General features: G+C 41.4%; 1 protein-coding gene across 4 annotated transcripts in view; it reads right to left on the reverse strand.

Moving 5' to 3' along the window:
- The window catches only part of IL1RL1 (interleukin 1 receptor like 1), a 38,917-nt gene that overhangs the window by 11,509 nt on the left and 4,013 nt on the right, over nucleotides 1–23,395 (reverse strand). Inside the window, exons 1-6 of one of the 4 annotated variants that reach the window (XM_067704061.1) lie at nucleotides 4,898–5,141; nucleotides 3,865–4,036; nucleotides 3,102–3,312; nucleotides 1,952–2,126; nucleotides 1,693–1,855; nucleotides 212–283 (exon numbers count right to left, since the gene is read on the reverse strand). In XM_067704061.1, the coding sequence (XP_067560162.1) occupies nucleotides 212–283; nucleotides 1,693–1,855; nucleotides 1,952–2,126; nucleotides 3,102–3,312; nucleotides 3,865–3,925 (682 nt within the window). In that variant the 5' untranslated portion in view covers nucleotides 3,926–4,036; nucleotides 4,898–5,141. Of the gene's footprint in view, nucleotides 1–211; nucleotides 284–1,692; nucleotides 2,127–3,101; nucleotides 3,313–3,864; nucleotides 4,037–4,897; nucleotides 5,209–15,633; nucleotides 15,754–23,395 lie in introns of those variants that run through there. The other 3 variants (XM_067704060.1, XM_067704058.1, XM_067704059.1) reach the window with 3 other exon arrangements.

Here is a 23,395-nt window from a genome sequence, read left to right on the forward strand (position 1 = left end):
GCAGTACCAATGTAAGTGCCGTACGTTGCTGTGACCACATATTCCTACTATTAGCAAGGGCCCAAGGTGGGTGTTTCCAGATACGCATCTCATTTAATCCTCACGATCCGCTGTGGTAACAGCCTGACCCCTGCTTGGGGAATTCAGAACAGGGGTCATATGGAAAGATGTTCCAGACGAAACATTGACAGTATTCTTAAAGTTTTCTTACCAATTTCCACTTCCTTTGTTTCATTCTGTGGAGGGGCTATAATTACTGGAAGCAAAGAAAAGCTTTGCTTATCTGAAATCAAAGAGAATATAAATATGTAAATCTATATAAATACTTAAACATTTAAATGTAAATATGTAATTAATTAAATATAAATATGTAAAAATATAAATATGAGGCAAGCATTGGGTGGTCATCAATACAAAGCTTGTATTTCCATATTTCTGTCCTTTTTCACATGATGTTTCTCAGATTTTTCTCGTTGTGATCCATGGCAACAAGACACATGCACACACACGCGCACACACGCGCAACAAAAACGTTCCAGCAATACGTCCTCTTACTACCTATGATGTTTTTTGATATTTTCTATTCTCTTTTTATCATCAAAACAAATGCCATCCGGAGCATTAAATTAATTGCATGATGCAGCAATGGTCAGAAAACGACGATTCTACAGGAAAAAGCATAACGAACGCTACAGGGACGAGTTCAAACGACTCCTGAAGTGATAGACACGTTAAGTCCACACTTCTGCTCACAGCGTTCCACCCGTGTGGCCCACCCTATCAGGGAGTCCGAATGCCTGTGGCACTGACGCCTAGACACGGTGAATGCACGGCTGCGTTCCCGCACCCCTTGATTCTCATTTATTTCGGGACGGTGTGATTAAGGACCCCTGCAGGTTTTGATGTTGAACACTGAGAGGTACTAACACAAATGTGGTCCAGCGATGCTTATGTTACAGCGGTGGGGCACTGGAAAACTACAAACCAAAACTCCTCTCCACGACTGCTCTGCCCTGAGGAATCTGCCAGACATACAGGTCCTGCTTCATCTCCACCCATAGATCAAGCTCTGCTAAGGAGACCCCAACTCTTTGTAGATTTAACAGGCTTGACTGTGAAGTCTCACCCCTCATGGACTTTTATAGAATTTAAAGTAATTTTGAAAAAAAAAGGTAGAATTAAATGACCTCCTTAAGGTCCTGGATGATGATGAAAGCATTGCAAATCGAGATTGCAAATCAGCCAACAATATCTATGCATCTCTTTATAAAGCTTCTCACTCAACTTCTAACCGGCTGGTCATGACAGAGGTGAAATCGATTTTCCTCTATTTACAGAACCTCTGACAACAAACTGCGAGACAAAGAGTTAATCTTGCTCTCCAAATAGTGGTACTGCCATTCAAAAAAACGTTAGGTTAGCATTCAGATCACATTATCTTTGAAAAATGAAGCCACAGAGGACAGAACAGATGTGGCTTTGGATCAGCAGCGTAATTTCCCTCCAAAATGTCTTACATCTTGATAGTGCATTTAGAAAATCTCTTTGCGTCACATTAGAAAATACACATAAGATGAGTCAGGAGGAAGTTTGGGGAGGAGCATGGAGTACCGGCAAATCAACAAGAAGGACACAATTTCTGTCACGTTAGCTTTTTCCAAGTATTGCATTTTGTTGAATTCAGTAGCTTACCAATAACTGTGAATGACCTGGTTGCAGTCACAGTATAATTGACTCCATTTTCATTGTGCATAAATTTACATGTATAATCACCAGTGTCCTTGCTGTTTGCACGGTCAATCAGCAAAAATGACTTGTGTGCTCGGTACCTGGGTCCTTGAAGAACTTCACAATTCTGAAATGAAAAGTTCCAGTCCACTTTCAGTAATTCTTTACTTCCACCTATTCTGATGGTGTGATTTTCATCTATTTCCTGCACGTTTCCTTTTACCTTAAACCACTCCACAGGCGCTGTCCAATTGTAGAGGTCAATTGTAGGACAATATATTTTGGAATTTCTTTCTGATCCAGATGTTGTTGAATATATCAGAAAGTCTGGAATATCACAACCTGGTTGTTTTTTATAAATGGTGACATTCACATATCCAGTCTTATTGGAGGTAGGACTATGAAAATAAATCAAACAATTTTTTAAAAAGTCACTTAGCGTTATGAAATAACTTAACCCAGCTCTAACTTTTACTTAATATTGCTTTTCTTCCTAAAACAATTGACAGATAGTGGTTCTTCTTCTAAAATAATCATTAAAATCTAGAGTTTTAAATGCTTTTTGTTACATTTTAGGTAAAACGCAACCCCTACAGTAGCCTTTAAAATGATTCCCTCACCATTTCTGTATACGCTGTACGTGCTGTAACACTGAGACCTGATATAATAAAGATAATTAGTATTTATTAAGAGTTTACTGTGTATCTCATTTTATTCTCATAGCCACGCTTTGAAGTGGGTTCTACTATCACGTGTATTTTACAGATGAGGAAACAAGGATGGAGAAGTAACTTACCAGCAATGTGCAGCTAACTAGTGACACACCGTGACTTTGAAACTAACGCTGTCTGACCTCAGAACCTAGGCACCTAACTGTACCCATCTTGCCTTTTGACTTAGTTCATCTGACACCTTGCACGTACCAAACAGGCACAAAATCACAAGAGTTGGCAATTTACATGTAGAGTGAGGGACTTGTGGGCCCCCAGTCTCAGGTAAACTTCTTGGGTTTGCCCCTCACGTGGGAGGCACGGATGACCCCCCTTTTACACCCATCATAAGCCTCCTGACACCCCACATCTAGGCTGCTGGTTTGTTCTGATTTGGAGCCCAACGTGAGCAACTGCTCTCAGTTTTCCTGGTCACTAGAAAAGCTAGGTCTTTTTCTAATTGGGCTACAACTTAAACCCTGTCATTATACATCCAGAGAGTTCACCATCACCTAAAGCCCAACCTCATGATGTTCCTCAGGTGCTCTTTTATTCCCATCACTTTATAAATTCAACTGCTGCAGAGAGGTCTAGAAAGAGAAGGGAAGTGAGGCAGCTCAGACTATCAACTCTGAAAGACAAAGGAACAGGACTGGATAATACCTTCTGATAATGCAAGTATAAAATCCGGAATCATTGACTTTGGCTGGGAGAAACTTAAGACGTTCCCCTGAGGCAACTACACGACTTCTTCTCTGGGTGGTAATATGTTTGTTGGTTTTTGAGTAATACCAGACCACAGGGTACCGAGATTTTTCTTGTCTGGGACATCTCACAATTAAAGCCTCATTTTCCAGGCCCCAAGATGATTTGCCTGCAAATAAAAAATATGTATAAATATCATCCTGAAGTGATCATATAAAAAGGATTACAATTTCTGTATTCTAAATATCCCCTTCTAGGATTAAATTTAGAAACTGGTCACACTTTGAGAAAGAATAAGTAAATGATCTAAGATCTTTTAGGAAATATTCTAATGGATACACAGATTAGTGACTTAATTTGGAGCTAGATCCTTCACATTGCTCCAAAGGAAAGCATCCATGTCATCTACACAAAGTGTGTTGTCAGTCAACAAACGCTGTCAATACCTTCTACGTGCAGGCACCGTATTAAATTTTGACGTATTTGAATATGTAAAATTAAAATTATGCTATATTTGTTATGGGCATATATATATATATATATATATATATATATATATCCTGATAGATTGGTGATGAAGAATGACTGCAGAGCATAAATGAATTTTCTAGGTTACCATTCAGCTAGGGCAATTGGAAGCAGGCAATTTAAAACTAGGCAAATGTTCTTGGAATTACTTAATTAAAAAAATTTTAAATGTCAGTTCAAAAGCAATACTTACTAAATGTAGCTGATGTGGAAGGTATGAGAATTGCTGGAATTACCAAGACCCAAAGTCTCATTCTCAGTTTCTCAATCTAGAGCAAGTGTTGGTAACCGATTCTCAAGACGATTCAAGGCAGATCTGTGACACACGATGGGGAGGCTCCCCTCTAGGTGGTTGATGGTATTCCCTAAGATTTATAGTTGGAAAGAGTTGTCAGTATCTCTGACAAAAAGACACCAAAACATAAGTCAGACAAAATCACAAGCAAAATATTTACAGCCATGATTTTTACTTGCTCAATACCGCCCAGGAAAATTATTCATGAACAGATCTTTAATATGTATAAATATGTATAGGAGCAGACTTCAGACACGTATCATTACATTTATTCCTACTGGACTTTTGGACCACGCAGGGCTTATGACAGCCATGCTATATCACCGTCTCGTGAGAACGTACCGAAGCTAAATTAAGAGGAAAGAAAATGGGTTTCTATTTTTGAAAAAAAAAAAATTATAAAATTCAACAGACCTTAGAAAATACAATATTATAAATGCAGATATGAAACCCAGACATCCACACAGGATGGCAGCTGTGTGTACACACACATGACTCCCGCCTGCCCTCAAGCACACAGGCAAACAAACGGTCATCCCAAAGCAACTAAGGGATATAGGAAAGTTTAGATGGGTAAAACAGTCATCAAATAGTTGCCCTGGACACTATACCAAACCCTCAGAAATGTGTCCCTGCCCCTGCCTATCCCCAAGATTCGCCAAAAGCTTTCTAAGAAGAGTTGAAGGTCTGTGAAAAATAATGACATACTTTTTCTTTCAGCAAAAGGATAACTTAACCATATCATTTTTTTCTTAAAAAGTTAGGAGAGAGACGGAACCAATACAGAAACTGACAAATATAGAATGAATACAACAACCTTAATATATTTTCAGAAAGCACATTTCCTCTAAACATGAATTGTTGATACTTTCCTTATTACGTGTCTGGAAAAGTTTTCACTACAGATTTTAGATAAGTAATTGATGCTTACCCAAACTGAAGGGCAGGAGGAATGAATTTCAAGTGAATGACTGAGCTGTGAATAGTTTCCAGATCTTGTAGCTCCTTCCCTGCAGACTACTCACTTGCACGCTCTCTTTTATTTTAAAGGGGAGATACTCAAAGACATCCTTCAACTCACCACTCCACCCACCCTGAAATTTGATTTCTAGCCAAAATTCATGACTTGTTCAAAAGTGCTGGTGCACCATGTACCAAGAATTCTGACCTTGGTACATAAATATTTAGATGTAGGGACAACATTGAATAATCCTTGAGAAAAAGTAATCAAATCATCTCCCTGTTTTAGCATCAGTGACTCAAGCTAATGCTTGTTGTTGATCGCACTGATATTATTACACTGAGTTCCAAATGATCTGGAAACCTTGGGGCCCTCGAGACCGCTCTTCCAGATACTCCTCTGACACTTCATTTAGCAGACACTAGTGAGGAAGGCGCGGCCAGTTACGGCAGCTTTGGTGCAGAGAGTTTCAAAAGCAACATGGGGGCAAGCAATGAGAAGTAAACAGGACTGTACGGGATTCTGCAAATGTTCTGTTTAGGGTCCAGAATTGACACAGTCTCATCCAGAAACAGACGCCAGATACTCAGATTTAAGTCCCTACAGGGCTCTTGGATGGGAAAAAGAAGTTTTTCTAAGGAGTTCAGAGAAATAGAGGGAAGTTTTGAGTACGAAGGCTGCCTTAAGGGGAATGACAAGGAAAATCATAACCCTCAACTCCTGGGCTCCATGTAAAACAAATGCTAACCGCAAGATTTGCTTTTAGCTAGGAATAGCGGGTATGAGTCAATCATGGGTAAATTCGACTTACTTTTAAAACTCACCACATCCCAGAAGGATTCAGGGACTAATCCCAGACCCGTACAATAATATAACAATGAAAGCTAAGCCTTCTCTGGAACTCACTCTATGCCAGATACAGTTCTAAATGACTTACATGTATTAACTCCTTCATTCCCATAACCACCCAATGAAGCAGGCACTACCATTATTATGGCCGTTTTACAGACAAGGACACTGAGACACGGAGAGGGTAAGCAAACCGTCCAAGTCATGTTACGCTAAGAAGAGGAACCAGAATTTGAACCCAAGCAGGTTGGCTCCAAAGGCTAGATTCCTGACCACTAAATCATCCTGCCACCAGGTGAAGAAGGTCAAGAGAGGAGGTACAGCCAAAGAATAATTCTAGTAGGTTTTTGGAACCAGTTGACCGTACCATCCCCCTCTCCCCACTCCCCTGTGGTTGGCAATGTTCTTGAACAGGCATCCCTACCTGCAGGGACACCAGTCGTGTGCTCTCAGAGGAAGAGATGCAAAGTCTGGTCACTGCTGGGAGATTCACCACCATGTTTGGCGTCACTTCAAGGAATTAGATCTGTTCATTGTTATTCTTGACTTACTTGTCAAGAACATGAGTTTTGGCACTGAGACCACAGAGTCAGGAGCAGGCAAGACTGGAACAGTGCCCAGGACACTGTAAGCTCTAGATAACATTTTTTTTTTTTTTTTCCGGTACGCGGCCCTCTCACTGCTGTGGCCTCTCCCGTTGCGGAGCACAGGCTCTGGACGCGCAGGCTCAGCGGCCATGGCTCACGGGCCCAGCCGCTCCGCGGCATGTGGGATCTTCCCGGACCAGGGCACGAACCCGTGTCCCCTGCATCAGCAGGTGGACTCCCAACCACTGTGCCACCAGGGAAGCCCGAGATAACATTTTTTAATTAACTTTTTTGGAGTACAGTTGCTTTACAATGTTCTGTTAATTTCTACTATACAGCAAAGTGAACCAGCTACACGTATACATATATCCCCTCTGTTTTGGATTTCCTTTCCATTTAGGTCACCACAGAGCACTGAGTAGAGTTCCCTGTGCTATACAGCAAGTTCTCATTAGTTATCTATTTAATACATAGTATTAATAGTGTATATATGTCAATCCCCATCTCCCAATTCATCTCACCATGCCCTTTCCCCTTTGGTATCCATATGTTTGTTCTCTATGTCTGCGTCTCTATTTCTGCTTTGCAAATAAGGTCATCTGTACCATTTTTCTAGATTCCACATATATGCGTTAATATACGATATTTGTTTTTCTCTTTCTAAATAAAATGATACCCACTTGAACATTCTTACACTTGAATACGAACTTATATTTTGTACCCTAAAACATCTTAAAATTTTGAAATTAAATTTAGACATTTATTCATCTAGATGAGGCCACAGTTACCTTGATTTCTTAGTTTTAAATAAGGTTTCAGTTAGAGTTTTAATATCATAATCATGACATCTTGCAGAAGCATTTAATAAAGTCTAGCTATTATGATAAATAAAAGCTACTGTTTTAATTCAGTCCGTTATTCAGCAATGAAGTCCTTTCATTCAAAGTAAAATACTGCATGGTACTTAGCATTAGCATCTTTCAAAGTTTACAGATTAAAATAAAAAACCAAGGACGAGACTGGTGAAATCATTTGACCAAGCTCACCCAGTTGTGGCTGGGTTTGAAACCAGACTTGCTGAACCTCAGCGACAAGGCTTTTTTTTTTTCTAATATCAACTAAAAACAGAGAGAGAGATTAGAGTGGTAAAGCTTTCCTTCTTATGATTGTGACTGGGAGATTAAACAAAATAAGCAGCTCTAATTTCCTTTAAGCCTCTTTTCTGTAAAGAACCAGACAATTCTGGCTTCTAACCACTATGACACCATCCAGCGTCAAAGTGTAATAGTTTATAATAACTCAGCAAGACAAGGGCTTCTAATAAATAACTAAATCCAAGCTCTTGGGCAGGCATGAATTCTGCCAAGTTAAGCAGAAGTCTTCCAGTGCCTGCTGGTTTCATTGGCAGATATCGTCTTTTTAAGACTCCTCAGAATTACTCTTCATTTTCAAAATTAATCTAACCTAATTTGGCCATACATTTTTTTCTGGTTTGGGGGTTACAGTTTTGAAATCTTGCATGTCCCCACATATAATCTAATTCTCTGACATTTCCACTAACAAACAAAAAACAGAACCTTTATTTGCCAGAGGAACATCCAGCTGTTGCATTTGCAACGTGGCACCCAAGTATTTCATAACTTAGAAGATATCCTGTGAGGCTTATTCATTTGTTTTGGCCGGTGTCACAGCTAAATGGAGATACGATGTCAACACACTGCAGAGCTTGGCCATCTGTAGCCTGGTCTTACTTTAAACATGTGAAAACGAGGAAATACTTGTCCTATTAAACTTTCGTGAATTTAAGTGAGTCAGGTTCTCACTCAATAATTCTGACGATAAGCAAATGGATTTTTTTCCCCCTCATTTCATTAGAGAGCATTTTAGACACCACTTTCCTTCTGTCTTTCCTGATGAAAAGGTGCATAAAGCCGGTGACAGATGGGGGCAGATCCTGTGTAGTGTTAGGTGGTCTGCCTGCATCTCCAGAAAAGGCTCTGGGCCCAGTCTACCCACTGTGTCTCCTTTGGTTACACTTTCATCTCTTTGCTGCTTCTTTGCCACACTCCAAACTCTTGGGGCACTCAGCATTTATCTCCCTCCCTCCATGCTTCTTTTGGCCTCAGCCAATTCTCCCCTTCAAAAACTAGAAGCAACTTGTATATATTCAAGGACAAACTGGAATTAACAGAGACTTTATATCTTCAGAACTAAACTGGAGATATAACCCTCCAACCTTCCTCCGCTCCCTCGCCCCTAAGAAAAACTTCTCCCACAATCTTCCTTGTCTCAGTGGTGACGACTCCATCTTCCCCCTTGAGAGTTGCTCAAGCCAAAACTCTCCATATATGAATGGCTCTCCTCTTCCTCATGTATCAGGACATCCTAATAGTTTCATCTTCAAAGTACATCCTACCTACAATGACATCCCCCATCTCCCCGGCCCCACCTCCACGGTCACGTCCCCACCCGAGCCACCATTATCTCTCACCTGGATTTTAAAAATAGTTTCTAACAGTTCTCTCTGCTTCCACAAGTGCCCCTCTTCAGACTATTCCTGACACAGAGGCTCCAGAGATCCTGTTAAAACCTAAGTCAAATCATATGCGCCTCCACTTCCCCCAGAGGAAACGCCAACACCCTTACAGCAGCTATGGTGCCCACATTATATGAGACCACCTGGGTCCTCCTTTCCAGTCCTGGCTCCTGGGTCCTCCTTGAATGTACAGCCAGTACTCTGCACTCACTCTTCCTTCTGTCTGGTCGCCTCCTTCCAATTACCTACAAGGCTAACTTTCTCACCTCCTCAAGTCGTTGCTCCTATAGCACCTGCTCAATAAGACTTAGCCTGACTATTCAATTTTCTTTTCTTTTTTTGCTGCTGAATAATTTTTTTTTATTGATGTTAAATTCACATAACAAAAATTAATCATTTTAAAGTGACAATTCAGTGACATTTGGTACATTGACAATGTTGTGCAACCAACACCTGTATCTAGTTCTAAAACAATACCATCACTCCAAATACCACGCGGAACAAAGGAAGACAGAAATACCTGCCCATGTGGAATTTTCAGCCTAGTGGAGAAGGAGGACGATATTTATATAAATAAGTAAAAAGTATTTATAAAAGGTTTTACATGGTGATACATTCAGGGAGAAAAAGAAAGCAGAGGAGGGAAGTAAGGAGGATTGGAGAGGTGTGCAGTTTTAGGTAGGGTGACCTGGAAGGCCAACTAGGCAGGTGGCATTTGATAAACAGTCGAAGTACAGCCCAGGCAGAAGGAAGCCTGCTGTGTCTGAGGAGCAGCAGGGAGTCCTGTGACTCGAGTGGACAAAGACGGCAGGGAAGTAAGAGCAGCTCGGAGAGGTCCAGTGACCAAGTCGTGCACGGCCTCATGAGTCAGCTTAAGCACTTTGGTCCTTGCTCAGAGAGGTGGGAACCACAGGAGGGAACAAGCCAGGGAATGGCAGGACCTGACGTGGGTTTTAGCAAGAAGGCTCTGGGTGCTGAGAATAGCCTTCGGGAGGGCAAGGGATGAGGAAGAAAGCAAGTTAGGAGGCTTTGTGATGGCCCAGATGAGAGACATGGTGGCTTGGACCAGGCTGTGGAAGTGTAGGTTGTGAGACAAGGTTGGATTTGGGCTGTATTTTGAGGTTTGCTGACAGAACTTCTTGATGAACAAGGTATAGGGTAGGAGAGAAAGATAGTGGCCAAAGACGACTTCAAGACTTTTGCCCAAGCAACTGGGCATAGGGGGTTGCTATTTACTGAGATGGGGGACTGGATGTGGAAGAGGTTTTGGAATGAGAGTCAAGCAGTTTTGGACATACTCAGCCTGGCATATCTCTTAGACATACAACTGGAGATGTCAAGACACCAGCCGGCTGTTTGCTTCTGAAGTTCAGGAGACACATTTGGGCTAGAGATATATCATCCATATATACATAAATTTGGAATATGTCAGTGTATAGATAAAATTAAACCCACCAGACTAGATGAGATCTTCAAGAGTGGAAGTATATAGATAGATCATGAGGTTACAAAAGAGCAACTGCTTATTTTCACTGGAAAGCTTCCCTGGGGAGAGATATTCATCTTTCCCAAACAGATAGATTTGCATCTCTGTGTGTAAATCACTGCGGAAGTGCTGAGAATTTAGCGTAAGTTAGAATAAGTTTCTATTAGAATCCTTTCTTTCTTTGTTTCTGTTTCTCATTTTGTTTTGTTTGTTTGCTTGATTTGCAAATAACCTTATAGAATCTGAACCCACTTTGGAAACACTGCATTGCTTCTTTCTCTAAATTTCAATTCTGTTAGTAACTAGCTAGGATTGCAATGGCATCCTGCCGTTGTCAATGCCACCAATTACCTCCACGTAATTGCTAAAACCACTGTGTGTGCTTAGTCTTCACCTTGCCTTGAGCTCTGAGCAGCCTCTGTCCCAGTGGAACAGTTTCTCCCCGTCCTTCTTCAGGACACCGCTGGCTGCTCTTCACATCTCCTCTTTTCCCCACCACTGCATGGCTCAGTCCTTGAGTCTCTTTTCTTCTCTGTCTACACTCATTCCTCATGTGATGTCATCCACTTTCCTGGTTGTAGACTTCATCTGTATGCGGATTCTACTCTCAACGTGAAACCTGCCGTCCAGACTAACCCCCTGAACTTCAGACTCAGATATGCACCTGCTGACTTGACCCTCCACTTATCTGTATCCTATTAACCCTCCACTTATCTGTATCCTATTAATTTGGAGATGTCTCCAAATTAACCTGTCAAGACTTATTCCTGTTCTTCACACCAAAATCTGCCCTTCCAACAGCCCTTATCATCTTGGTTGATGGCAACTCCATCTTTACAACTGCTCAGATCAAAATCCATGGTGGTTTCCTGATGCCTCTGTCTCCAACACATCTCACCCAAACCATCAGCAAGTCCCACTGCATCTACTTTCCAAGTATATTCAGAGCTCAACCACGTGACACTGCTCATGACACTCACTGGTGGTCCAGGCTACCACCATCTCTTGCCTGGATTATTGCAGTAGCCTCTGAGTTAGTCTCTTTGGTCCTTCCCTTGCCCCCTTAGAATCTATTTTCAAAGCAGAAACCAGCATGATCCTTTTAACCACTCCTCTCCTCCAACCTCTCCTTTTATTAAGTGAAAACCAAAGTCTCTGTAATGGATTAAAAGGTCCTCCATGGTCTGCCACCCTTCACACTTCTCTGATTCAGGTCTTCCATGTGTCCCACCCTCATTCCACACTTTTCTCCTTCCTCTTCCCCCAACACCCCAAGCTTGCCCCACCTCAGAGCTGGTATTGGTATCCCTTGGATACCCCTTGGATATCAATGTTACCCAAATCTCTGGAGATCCTCTCCTTTGCGCTTTTCTACCCCTGCATTCACAGAAAACTGGGAAGTGTGGAGGGGCGAGCAGAGAACTATGGACCCTCATAATCATAGGACAAACATTTTGAAGGACACATATGAAGAGTTCTCCTGATGGAAAAGCAGGAATCTGAAAACCAAAGACGTCCCAGATCTGTTTGAGCTATTAGTCCACATCTTCAGACACAGAGGGAGAAACGTCCTCATCTATACAACCTGTTCAAGAGCAGAGACAACCCAATGTCCTGCTGGGGATTCTGTAATTCAAATCAGCAGACACGGCGTGCTGCCAGCAGGGCACAGAGGTGAAGGTTCCCAGAGCAGGAAAGGTAAAAAATAATGACGATGGCTGACATTATTAAGCGTTTGCTGACAGCTAGGTGCGGTGCTGTTACTTTACATCCATTTAATCTTTAGAAACCACCCTCTTAGCTTGGTATTAGTACTAAGATGCTGGTTTTATAGGTAAAGAATACAAGAATTAAAGAGGTCAGATGAGTGGCCTAGAGTCATCGGTAAGTCATCGGCAGGGATTAAGTGCAGTTCTGTGTAAGTCAGAGCTTTCTCTCACATACTGTACATAGAATAGCAGAAAGGGGATAAGAAGGTCCATATTGAGATTTGGGGGCAATGACACATGAGTATTTTTGGCCTCAAGAATGGCTGCAAAAAAAGAAAAAAGAAGGGGTCTTCCCTGGCGGTCCAGTGGTTAAGCAGCCATGCTTCCACTGCAGGGGTCGCAGGTTCGACCCCTGGTCGGGAAACTAAGATCCCTCATGCCACATGGGGTGGCCAAAAAAAAGAAAAAAAGAGAGAGAACTGTTGCAGCCAGAGGGAGCACACCTCCCACTTCTCTGTCCCTGACGCTCAGGGGTACGGCTTTGGGGGTCAGCTCTGCCACATCTGACTCTACACGCTTTGTTGGGAGACTTCAGAGAGGAAAGAAATGGAGCTGTCAACTGGAGGTGCCAATGCCAAGCGTGAACTTAAATCAGGTATATTCCTCCCTACCCACCACTCCCCCAGAAAGATGGGCCCTCGGCAGCCCTGCTCCCCATACCTGGCACTCTCCTTTCTCATCCTGCATCTCCTTCTCCCTGAGGGGCTGACTTCTCTTCCCCATACCACATACCCTTTGCCCCGCAGCTCCTTGCTCGCTAAGCACTTTTCCCTTCTCCACGGTCTGAGCAGACTCCACTTCTGGACTTTAGTGGGTTCCAGCAAGGATAATTCTGGCATATGAGTACTTTGTATGTACTGTATACTGCAAGGCCCCCTCCCAAGCCCATCCTCCCCCATTTATTTTCCACTACACGAGGCAAAGTTCCACATCATACAAACAAGACTTCACAGGACTTCATGAGTCTGTAACTTGGGTTTCCCATGGGGTAACACTATCTTTTTCATAAACAGAAAATTGAGAGCAATGATTAAGTTTAACCCACAGTTTTGTTTTAAAATTCCATTCCCTTTGAGATAAATGCATTTTTGAAAAACACCCCAAGGAAAGACACTTACCATCAGTCCGATGCGCTCTTTCTTCCTCAACTTCCTACCAACAGAGTTTGTTAACTCTAAAAACGGATTTCTCTAATAGCTCTGTGCTAAATACGACAGCCACCTCTCTCTTAAAACCTCCCATTTTCCTTATCAGTGAAGACACAGGAACCAGCTTACTGATAAGCTAACACTGATTCAGGGTACTGTTAACAAAGACCAACTTCAGTTGGCATCACATTATCTACTCGAAAGGTCTCTGATGAAGCTGCACTTCCAGCTGTAACGTTATCTCCATAGATGGTCACATTTCCTCTAGTTCTATCTTACCTCCCTTGTGGGTGACTTCCTCAGCAAAACCTCCACTCTCTCTTGGCGGCAGGTCCCTCGGTGCCCTTACAGTGCGAGTTGGCAGCTACAACCTCCCAAAAGCTGCAGCTCTAAGAACAACGGTGCACTTTTCTCTGGGAAGTTTTACTGTTGGTGCTTCAACGTCAATGTTTTGAAAACATCTGATACGACTGGGTGAGTTAAGCGTACACCAGGCTCTGTGTGCAGACACTCTTGCACACGCTGACACTTCCATTCCTCAGAGGCTCACCGGAGGCTCAGAGAGGCAGATTAATTACCTTACTCAAGGCAAGAGCCAGTACAGGGTAAAGCCAGAACCCAAAGCCTCCATATGGACTCTTTCCATGTGTCTCCAGATGTGGCCTGTCTTGGATGGCTGTGACACAGATTTGTGGACTCATGTTGCGCCTGTCAGAATTCTGCATAAACCAACTTTCATCATCGATGTGATTTTCTTTTTCAGGCTGTCGGTGGCTTCCAAATGGTCAGGATGTGCCAGCTGCCAAAGAACGCTCTAATAGAGTAGAAGGAGCAGGACCCTTAGATACAGCTGCCTTCCCTCTCACTGACAGTGTAGCTTGGGTCCAGCTCTCCATCCTCTCTAAAGCTCTGATGCAAAGGGTATGGTTAGCAATATTAAATGGGGTGGCCAGAAAAAAGGAGAGAGAACTCTGCTGTGGAATCTGCCTTTCAAAGAGTTTGTCAGCACTGGCACTTACGTACTTGACTGTTACCAAGATGACTAACAGCATCTTCAATGTTTCCATTGACTGTTCAAGACATTTCGTGAAGTCCAGGGAGGCCAGCATCTATCAAGGCCTATGAGGTTTTGTAATAGAGAAGGGAACATTTGATGTAAGATAGAGGGGCCTCAGGAGCCATGGGTTGCTTCAGGAAGTTCCTCTTTATCCTTCTGTCTTCAAGGGCTCTGCAAAATGTAGAATACAGAGATTCTTGCTGATGCATCCAACTGGCAGGGAGAAGCTGGGTGAGCCTGGGAGGGGACACAGCCTGCTCCCTTGAGGATCTCTCTCCAGGCCCGAAGATCTGACACTGCACCCCACATATAATTTGCTCTTAGGCCACACCCACTAAAAATGACTGTACCTCTTGGAGGTGACTCTCCTAAACAAAAGTGACCCAGAACCAATGGAAGGCAACGCTTCTCTATGGGGGCACAGAACATCTGTGACAACTCACCATTCAATGACACGAAAGGAAAGATCAAAATTGGCCAGACTTGTTTGTCTGAAATGAGAACAGATCGGTGCAGCTGGAAGAGCAGAAATGTGTTTGTTGTGTGTGTGTGCGTGCACACACGTGTACAAGAGCTTATTTGTGTTTGCATGTGGGTTTCATCCACGTGGAGAGGACATCTTAGCTCTGTACCCAAACCAAAAGCTTTTAAATGTCAAAAATCTCACTGACCTGCCAAAACGGAAAAGTTAGCAGGCCTTCCTTGCGCCTTGGAGAAGTAGGAATAATTAGTTCAGACACACTTCCAATTCCACAACCATGTAACCACCCAGAGCCTTCCCTACGAGGTCTCCTAATTCCGGGGGCTCCTGATCGCAAGGTGTCTCTGCCTCAGGCTTCTGTGCCCGGGACTCCCGTCTCTGTTCCGCTCAGCATCAGCCCGGGACTCGCCCTTTCTCCAACTTGCACAAGAAATCCACGTACACCAACAGGTCTGAAATGTGGGGCACCAAGCTGACGACGTGTACATCACCTGCAGTAGCTCACAGCTTCCCCTCCTTCCTCCCCTCTTGCACCTGGTCATCACCACCCCTTCCCTCCCAGAGGTGCTCAGAAGCCTCTCACTTCTCCTCAGTGTCTGTCCCCAGATGTGCACACCCCAAATCCCCCATGGTGCTAGGCAGCTATGAAAGCTGCTGCCTTCTAGAAAGAAGCTGAGGCTATAGATAGCAAATTCATTTTTCTGTCACATCTGCCTTTGCTCTCCTCCCCTCCCCATGAGAGCCTTTCCCCTGCTAGCACCTTCTCTCCTCTTACCTGGTTACTACAACTCACCAAATATGTTCACCAGTAAGACTTGCTGCTTCACTCCCCCAAGAAGGAAAGAGTTTCTTGAAAATCAGAAAAAACGTATAAATACAGGTGTCCAAATAGCTTATAAAGGAATCTCAGCATCTACGAAAAAGAGAAGATTGTAGGATTAATGTTTTACCCCAGAAAACTAGAATCAAATCTAATACATAACCAGAAACTTTCCCTCCTTGTAAGACGAGCTCTGTATGTCTCTGCCTCACCCTTCAACGTGGGTCACTGTCCTCTTCATCATATTTAACAGGAAATAAAAACTCGACTTTATTTCATAGTCACACTATAGAAAGTTCTTTCAGATCGTTTATGATCACATAAAGAGGTAACAAGCTTTCTATTTTCAGAAGTTTCTATGTTCTATATTCTTGACTTTCTGAAGCAATTGTCTTCAATAATTGACTTCTACTCATCCTAATGAGTCTGTATAAGTCAAAGATTTTGGCTTGCAGTACTCTCTCTCTGTCTCTTTTTGAGAAATTAAAACTTAAAACCAAGCACAAAAGCTAGTATTTTGTCCCTTCCTTCTTACTCCTATCCCATAGTTCCAAAAAAAAGTCTGTGTTTAAGTGAGAGTTCACAGAGGTGCTTGCTTTGGGAATTGAAGAATAAGAGTTATGCTGAAGCCGTATGTCAATTGGAAGAAAAAATAATTTTGATCTGAAAAATTAGATTTTTTTACATTCTTTCTTTCTCTTCTTCTCCCGTCTCTGTCTCTCTCTCCCACATACACACACACACACACACACACACACACACACACGTCTCCTCCTCCAAAACAACAACAACAAAGAATGGAAAATGTTTAGTCAATGGCTTTTATAAAATATGTTTAGCTCCCTCCATGTTTCAACAAGGTTCAAGGTTCATGTGTTCCCTGCCAGTTTAAACGAAAGGATGAGCAACTGAGTCTCTAGAAATTGTGAGGTCCCAATAAAAAGCACCTTTAGCAAGTGTGGCAGCCATGCTCCAGGATGGCCCCCAATAATCCCTGCTTCCTGTTGTTCACACCTTTGCAGGGTCCTCTCCACTCTGTACCAGGGAGGTCGACGTGACCAGTAAATCACGGAGTAAGGAGTCACATGCCACCTCCAAGATGAGGTTATAAAAGGCATGTGGCTGCCGTCTAGGGCTCTCTCTCTAGAATCACTCTGTCTCCGACAAGCCATGTGTGGAGCAGCCCCATGACTGCTCCACATGGAGGTACCAGAGCTTTCTGACAACGACCCACATAAGCGAGCTTGGAGGGAGGTCTTCCAGTTGCATTCAAGTCTTCAGAGATGACAACTTCTAGCCAACAGGTTGACCACAACTTTATGAAAGACCCTGAAGTAGAGCCACCCACGTGAGTCACGCTCAGGTCCCTGACCATCAAAACAATGTGTGAGATAAGGAGTGTTTATAGGTTAGGCTACCAAATTTTAGTCATTTGTTACACAGCAGTAGGTTACTAATAGCTGATAATAATGTGTCTATCACCATTTTCCTTGTGAATCTATCGACAGGAGGTAGAAGTCAGGGGTCCTTGTTAGTATGAAATGGCTTTCATTCAAAACTACAACTTCTAGTCCTCCTTAAGAGGCCTTTTGCTATCTGTGTTGTCAGGAAGCTGCTCCACTGTATCTCTTGGGTTTCCCTTATCAGAGGCAACTTCCTATGTTAGAGATTGTTCCACTGTTCTTAAAAACACTCCTTCCCTAGTCTAATCAGATAAAGTTTCTTCTCTGCTACATGCTCACTCTATATATTCAACAGATCATTGCCTGTGTATCAGAAGGAAGCAAACAGTGTTTTTATCACAGGAAGCAACATTTCATCATGCTGCCTTTGAAATGCTGGTCAGCAGGGGCATCTGAGAGGACTCATGAGAACAGGTCTCTGTGGGCAGTGAGATGACCCATTTGTGGGTATTAGGAGCACAGCAAATAGGCAGCAGATGTCACAGGAGGAAAGCCAAGGGTTCAGAAGAGCAGAGGTCAGGGGCTGTGGCTCGGGCAGGAAGTCCATGACTTCGGGCAGACTGTCTTTGCCTTGATCAGAAATGTTCTCATCTTGATGTGATGTCTCCTCTAGCAGCCTTTGCTCCCTGGAATCTCACACAAATGCTTTAGCTTCTAACACAGTGAGAGTGTGAGAGGACATCTGATGTGTAGGTTATGGTCTCAATACTCCCCTGTGTGCTGGCCTTTCTTCTCTGGGGTCTCGGTTACAGCCCCTGCCTTCTAACTTTGTAAGAACCTAAGAGGAAAGGCCCAACTGTAGGTCCTGTTCTCATTCATTCCTCCTGTTTAAATAAATGTCAACATTTTCTTTCATGGCCCTATGTCTTCTAAAACCTAGAAATCTAGAAGCTTCCATCCGGGGTTGGTAAAAATTTAAATGTGTTTATCATTTGCTGAAATTCTCCAATCCTGTAAATACTTGTTCTCAGATTATCTTCTGAGATCAAGTCCAGATATTCTGAAGCATTCCAAGAAAATTTAGATTTAGGAAGGAAAGACGATTAGGATTAGGATTAGGATTAGGATTATGGAGGGAAAAAAAGGTAATTTCACAGAAACCAGAGTCATGCACTTTCAGGAATTCACTTTCATCATCCGCTTAAAATTTTTGTTTTCTCAATGTCCTATGAAATTTGTCTCGTGAAATCAACTTCCCTAATTGATAACACATTGAAAAAAACAATTTGCCCATATACTTGTGCGTTACACAGCACATAATACGTAACAGGCACTACACTTTTGTCTGAAGCACAAAGCAATAGAATATTGGGGTGCCAGACTAATTTAAAAATCATGTATTTCTGACTATTATGAGTAATATTCAGTAAAGAAATTTTGAGTATTTCTGAATATTATCCATAATACTTAGGATAATCATTTTAAACATGCTCACATATTTCCTGTCAGCCCTATTTCTACGAATGTGTATGTGAATACAATTGTGCGAGGTATATATAATCATGAATAAATATTTTATATATATATACACATACAACAAAAAGATGTAAAAGAGACACAAAAAAGTAAAAGTAAAATCCTATGATGTCTCTAGAGAAGACTCAATTAATAAAAATCATAATTATTTTGAACTTTGACAAAATAATTCTAAAATTAAAAAGAAATAAAAATAGCAAAACTACCTTTTTATGCAATGCTCATGCGTGCTAGGCACTGGTTCCATCCACTGTAATCATCGTCATCATAATAAACTAATAAGGTAAGGACTATTATTACCCACACTCTCAAGGTAAGGAAACTGTGCCACCGAGAAGTGAGTATATTTGCTGGGCCACCTGCTAGTCAGCTGGGGACGTGGGATTTGAACCTGAATGCTATGAAAGTGAAGCTTGCTCTCTACCTGATGGCTGCATGGCTTCTCGACTTCCCAGGAATGTTTGAGACCAGCCACTGAAATGTTAAAAAGCAGTAAAAAGTTAAGGGGATGGCTGATTTATCCTTCCACATGTTTTCTCTTGGGCCTACTGTTGTCCAATTAAGTTTCAGTAATTAAAATAATATGGAACAAAAAAGAAAAACAAATTAAAAGCAAAACAAAATAATACGGAACAGCCACAGGAGGAGACAGTTTAATAGAACAGAATGGAAAATCTAGAAACAGATCTAAATATTCCTAAGAACTTATCATAAGATGATAAAAAAAAAAGTATATCAAATCTGGGGAGAAGAATAGATACTAAATAAATTGTGTTAAGACCATTTTAGATTTATTCAAGCATTGTAAATATTTTAATATAAGCATTATAAAATATATTACAAGCAATAGAAAAATCAAGTTCAACTGATGAAAAAACTAAATTCCAGATGGATTAGAGATTACACAGTAAAAAATTTAAAGCTGTAAACAAATAGAATATAATATTTATTTGATTATGAAGTGGGAGTAATATTGGTTTTCTAAGCACAATAATACATATAGAAACCGTCACAGCAGAGATCAAATCAATTTCATTACATCTGAATATATTATAAACAGACAGCAAGCAAAAGGCTGGGAAAATATTTGAAAGTTTGAAAATTTATATATAGCTTATATATCTAGCATATATACACACTTGAATATATATATTCTATGCAAGTATATTTTATAAATCACTAACAGGAAAGAAAACAACTTAATTTTTAAGATAGGCAAATGTTATGAACAGGCAGTTCAAAAAAGAGGGTATAGGAGTTTTCAATAAGCTTCAATAGAATATAATGTATCAAAAAGTAATTGAGAAATTCAAATTTAAATCGATAAATACCATTTTCACTCATCAAATTTGTAAAAACATTACAAAATTATAATATCCAATACTGACAAAAAGTGTGGGGAGATTACGGATGCATAAACTGGTACAAGTTTTCCAGAGGATAATTTGGAAGTTTATATCAAAATACTTTAACTTGGTAGTCTGTCTTCTATTAATATATTTGAAAAAATCATGGATGTTCAAAACTATTTAGCCTCTCATTGGCAGTGTCGTGGACAATGGGAAAAAAACTAAATATACAAATTGAACAATTGATTAAATAATCTATGGTACCTCTAAACAATAAAATACTCTGTAGTCATCAGAAGCGATGTAGGCTAATCATATTTAAGAAACAGGAAATGTCTGTGACATATTTTAAGTGTTTGAAGAACAGGTTTTCTGATTTTCACTTCCAGCCAAAGTGGTGTAACAGGGACTAGATTTATACTCCTTTCTAAAACAATTAAAAACTGCATAAGATATACGAACCAACAGCTCTCAAGATACTGACGTCAGGCAATAAATGATAATGAACTCTGAGAGATGGGAGAGAGCCTGAGATTGCCCCAGTTTACTGCCTGGAGTGTTTCTAGGCTACGGCACTAGGAAGGAGAGAGAGATGGAGCCCAGCAGTGGCTCTGAGTTGAGGGTCAGAACAGACAGTCTGGAAAGACAAGGTAACTAGAGTTCAGAAAGCAGAGTACCAACAAGGAGAGCCCTGCATAGAGAGATCTGCAGAAGGTCCCTGCAGTTTCTCAACTGAGTGCCAATCAGCTCATGCTTATGTGGAAATTATCTGAAGCCAAGGAAAGAAACACACCAAAAGATTACAGGGAATAATCATCACAGTTCATATAGGGCCAGGAATAGTACTTATTCCCACTATTCAGAATAGAAAATGATATAATTCATGAGTTGTCATATAGGTTGTTTAGAAAGATTTTGTCTCAGTAGTAGTATAAATTAACCTTAGACTAAATGCTGCTCTGGTTACACCTTAAAAGACCCCCAAAATCCAACTGTTTCAGTGCAACTTAACACTGATTCAGAGGACAGATAAAGAACAGTTATAGGGCTACAAAAAATATTCAGTATCTAGCAAGTCAAAATGAACATTGCCTGACATCCAAAGGTTATCAAGTATACAAAAGAGCTGAAAAATACTACTCTTAATGAAAAGACAAACAATTAAAACTGACCCAGAATTGGCATACAGGGTAGAATTAGTAAAAAACATTAAATCAGCTATTATATCTGAATCTCATATGTTTCAAAAGACTACATGAAAGACTGACAGTGTTAAGCAGAGACATGGTAGATAAAAAAAAGACCCAAAGAGAACTCCTACAGTTAAAAACTAAAAGATTTCAGATGAAAAAAATGCAAGGTATGTTAATAGAGGTTACACAACATGAAACACAGAAATAAAAAAAATCAGAAAAAAATAGAGCATCAGGGAGGTGTGGGAAATTTTCAAGGTATCTCATACAAATGTAATTTGAGTCTCTGAAGGAGAGGAGCTAGAAATGAGACAGAAAAACGTTATTTGAAAAAACAATGGCCCCACAATGTTGCAAATTTGATGAAAATTATAAAACCCCCAAGTCCAGGAGGCTCAGTGAAACTCGACAATGAAGAGCATGAAGAAAAGTACCCCAAAAGGCACACCATAATCAAGTGATAAAGAGAAACTTTAAAAAGTCATGGGAGGAAAATCATGTTCCTACAGAGCAACAAAGACAGAGATTGTATCAGATTTCTCATCAGAAACAAGCAGGAAGATAGTGGAACAAGATCTTTAAAGTACCAAAAAAACAAACAAACAAAAAAGTCACCTTAGAATTCCTTACCCAGTTAAAATATTGTTCAAAAATGAATATGAAATGAAGACTTTTTCAGACATATAACAATTGAGAAAATTCATCAACAACAGAAAAGTGCTATGAGAAATTTTAAAGGAAAGCCCTTCAAACAGAAAGAAAGATACCAGGCAGAAATGTGAAACTGCATGAAAGAATGCAGACACCAGAAAAGTGAACTATAAACTATCATTTATGATTTAAATGATAAGCAAAAATATAGAGATTTTTACTTATCATTTAAATCACTTAAAGATAATTGATTGTTTAAATCAAAAATGATTACAGAGCTTCCCTGGTGGCGCAGTGGTTGGGAGTCCGCCTGCCGATGCAGGGGACACGGGTTCGTGCCCCGGTCCAGGAGGATCCCACGTGCCGCAGAAGTGGCTGGGCCCGTGAGCCATGGCCGCTGAGCCTGCGCGTCTGGAGCCTGTGGTCCGCAACGGGAGAGGCCACGACAGTGAGAGGCCCGTGTACCGCAAAAAAATAATAATAATTAAAAAAAAAAAAGAGAAAGGTTCAGTGTGCCCTTAAATCTTCATGCAAGGGTCATGGTCTCGCACCTGCTGTCAGATTCCTGGAGCAAGAATTGTAGAGAATGGCCCTCCATCTGCATCTAGAGTACGCAGACAGGCATCTGACCTAATTCAAGTCACCCTTCCTCACCAGCCTCAGAGAGACCCCTCTGGCTGAAAGCATCAGGCCAACCTCTGCAGAGTCCTGAACAGAAAGCAGTTAGGGAATAAACAGAAAGACGGTTCCATTTCTCATTTATTAACATATTGTCTCATTTTCAACAAGAGGTGTCAGGTCCAGAGATTTATTAGCAAGTCAATCTCTCAACTGATTCAAACTCAGCTGACAGCTGATAGAGAAGAAGGGTAAGAATGTGTATTTATTTCACGTCCCTTTTTCAATCACTGCACCCTGGGAAGTAGTCTTTCTAGAAACTGGGGAATTGGATGAATAACTTCCTCTTCCCTTTTCTAGGGTCAGAGAGCTTGTTATATAAGGACAGGTGTTCAGCTGATATACTGTGACATCAGTACATTGGCAACCATGACATGTACCTTCCAGGGGAAGCTGAGCAGATCCACAACCATTGGGGGCATTTCCTACAGAACCAAAGATGTCATCTCTTCAGCTGTACCTGAATCTTCAACATTCCCGGGGGCGGAGCTAGCATTCCCTCTGTGATCAGAGCAGCTGATGAAATCAATGCACTCAAGGTTCCCACATGCACTAGTTTAACACAAAGATAACTCCACAACTTCTTACCAAAAAAGTGGTGGGGAAAGAGGCTGTTATACCTGGCAGGGAGTACTGTGGTTCAAATCATAGTGTGTGGACAAAAAAAAAGTGTTGCCCGCCACTGCAGTAAACAACGAATGCTGCCCTCCATCGGGCCATCAGCGACTGAGATGTCTGATGTTCGACTACTTGGATTTTTTTTCTTTTTCAGCAAAAGCTCATATATATTCTGGCTCCTCCCTTACCTGTTTGGAACAGTTCCTCAGAGCTATCTGAGAGGTTGTCTCCCAGGCTACAGTCCTCAGTAAGGTCCCTGAATAAAAGATAACTCTCAACTTTTAGGTTGTGTGATTTTTTTCCTGTC

The sequence above is a fragment of the Pseudorca crassidens genome, chromosome 14 (assembly GCF_039906515.1).
Source record: "Pseudorca crassidens isolate mPseCra1 chromosome 14, mPseCra1.hap1, whole genome shotgun sequence".
In the NCBI taxonomy this organism is placed as follows: Eukaryota; Metazoa; Chordata; class Mammalia; order Artiodactyla; family Delphinidae; genus Pseudorca; species Pseudorca crassidens.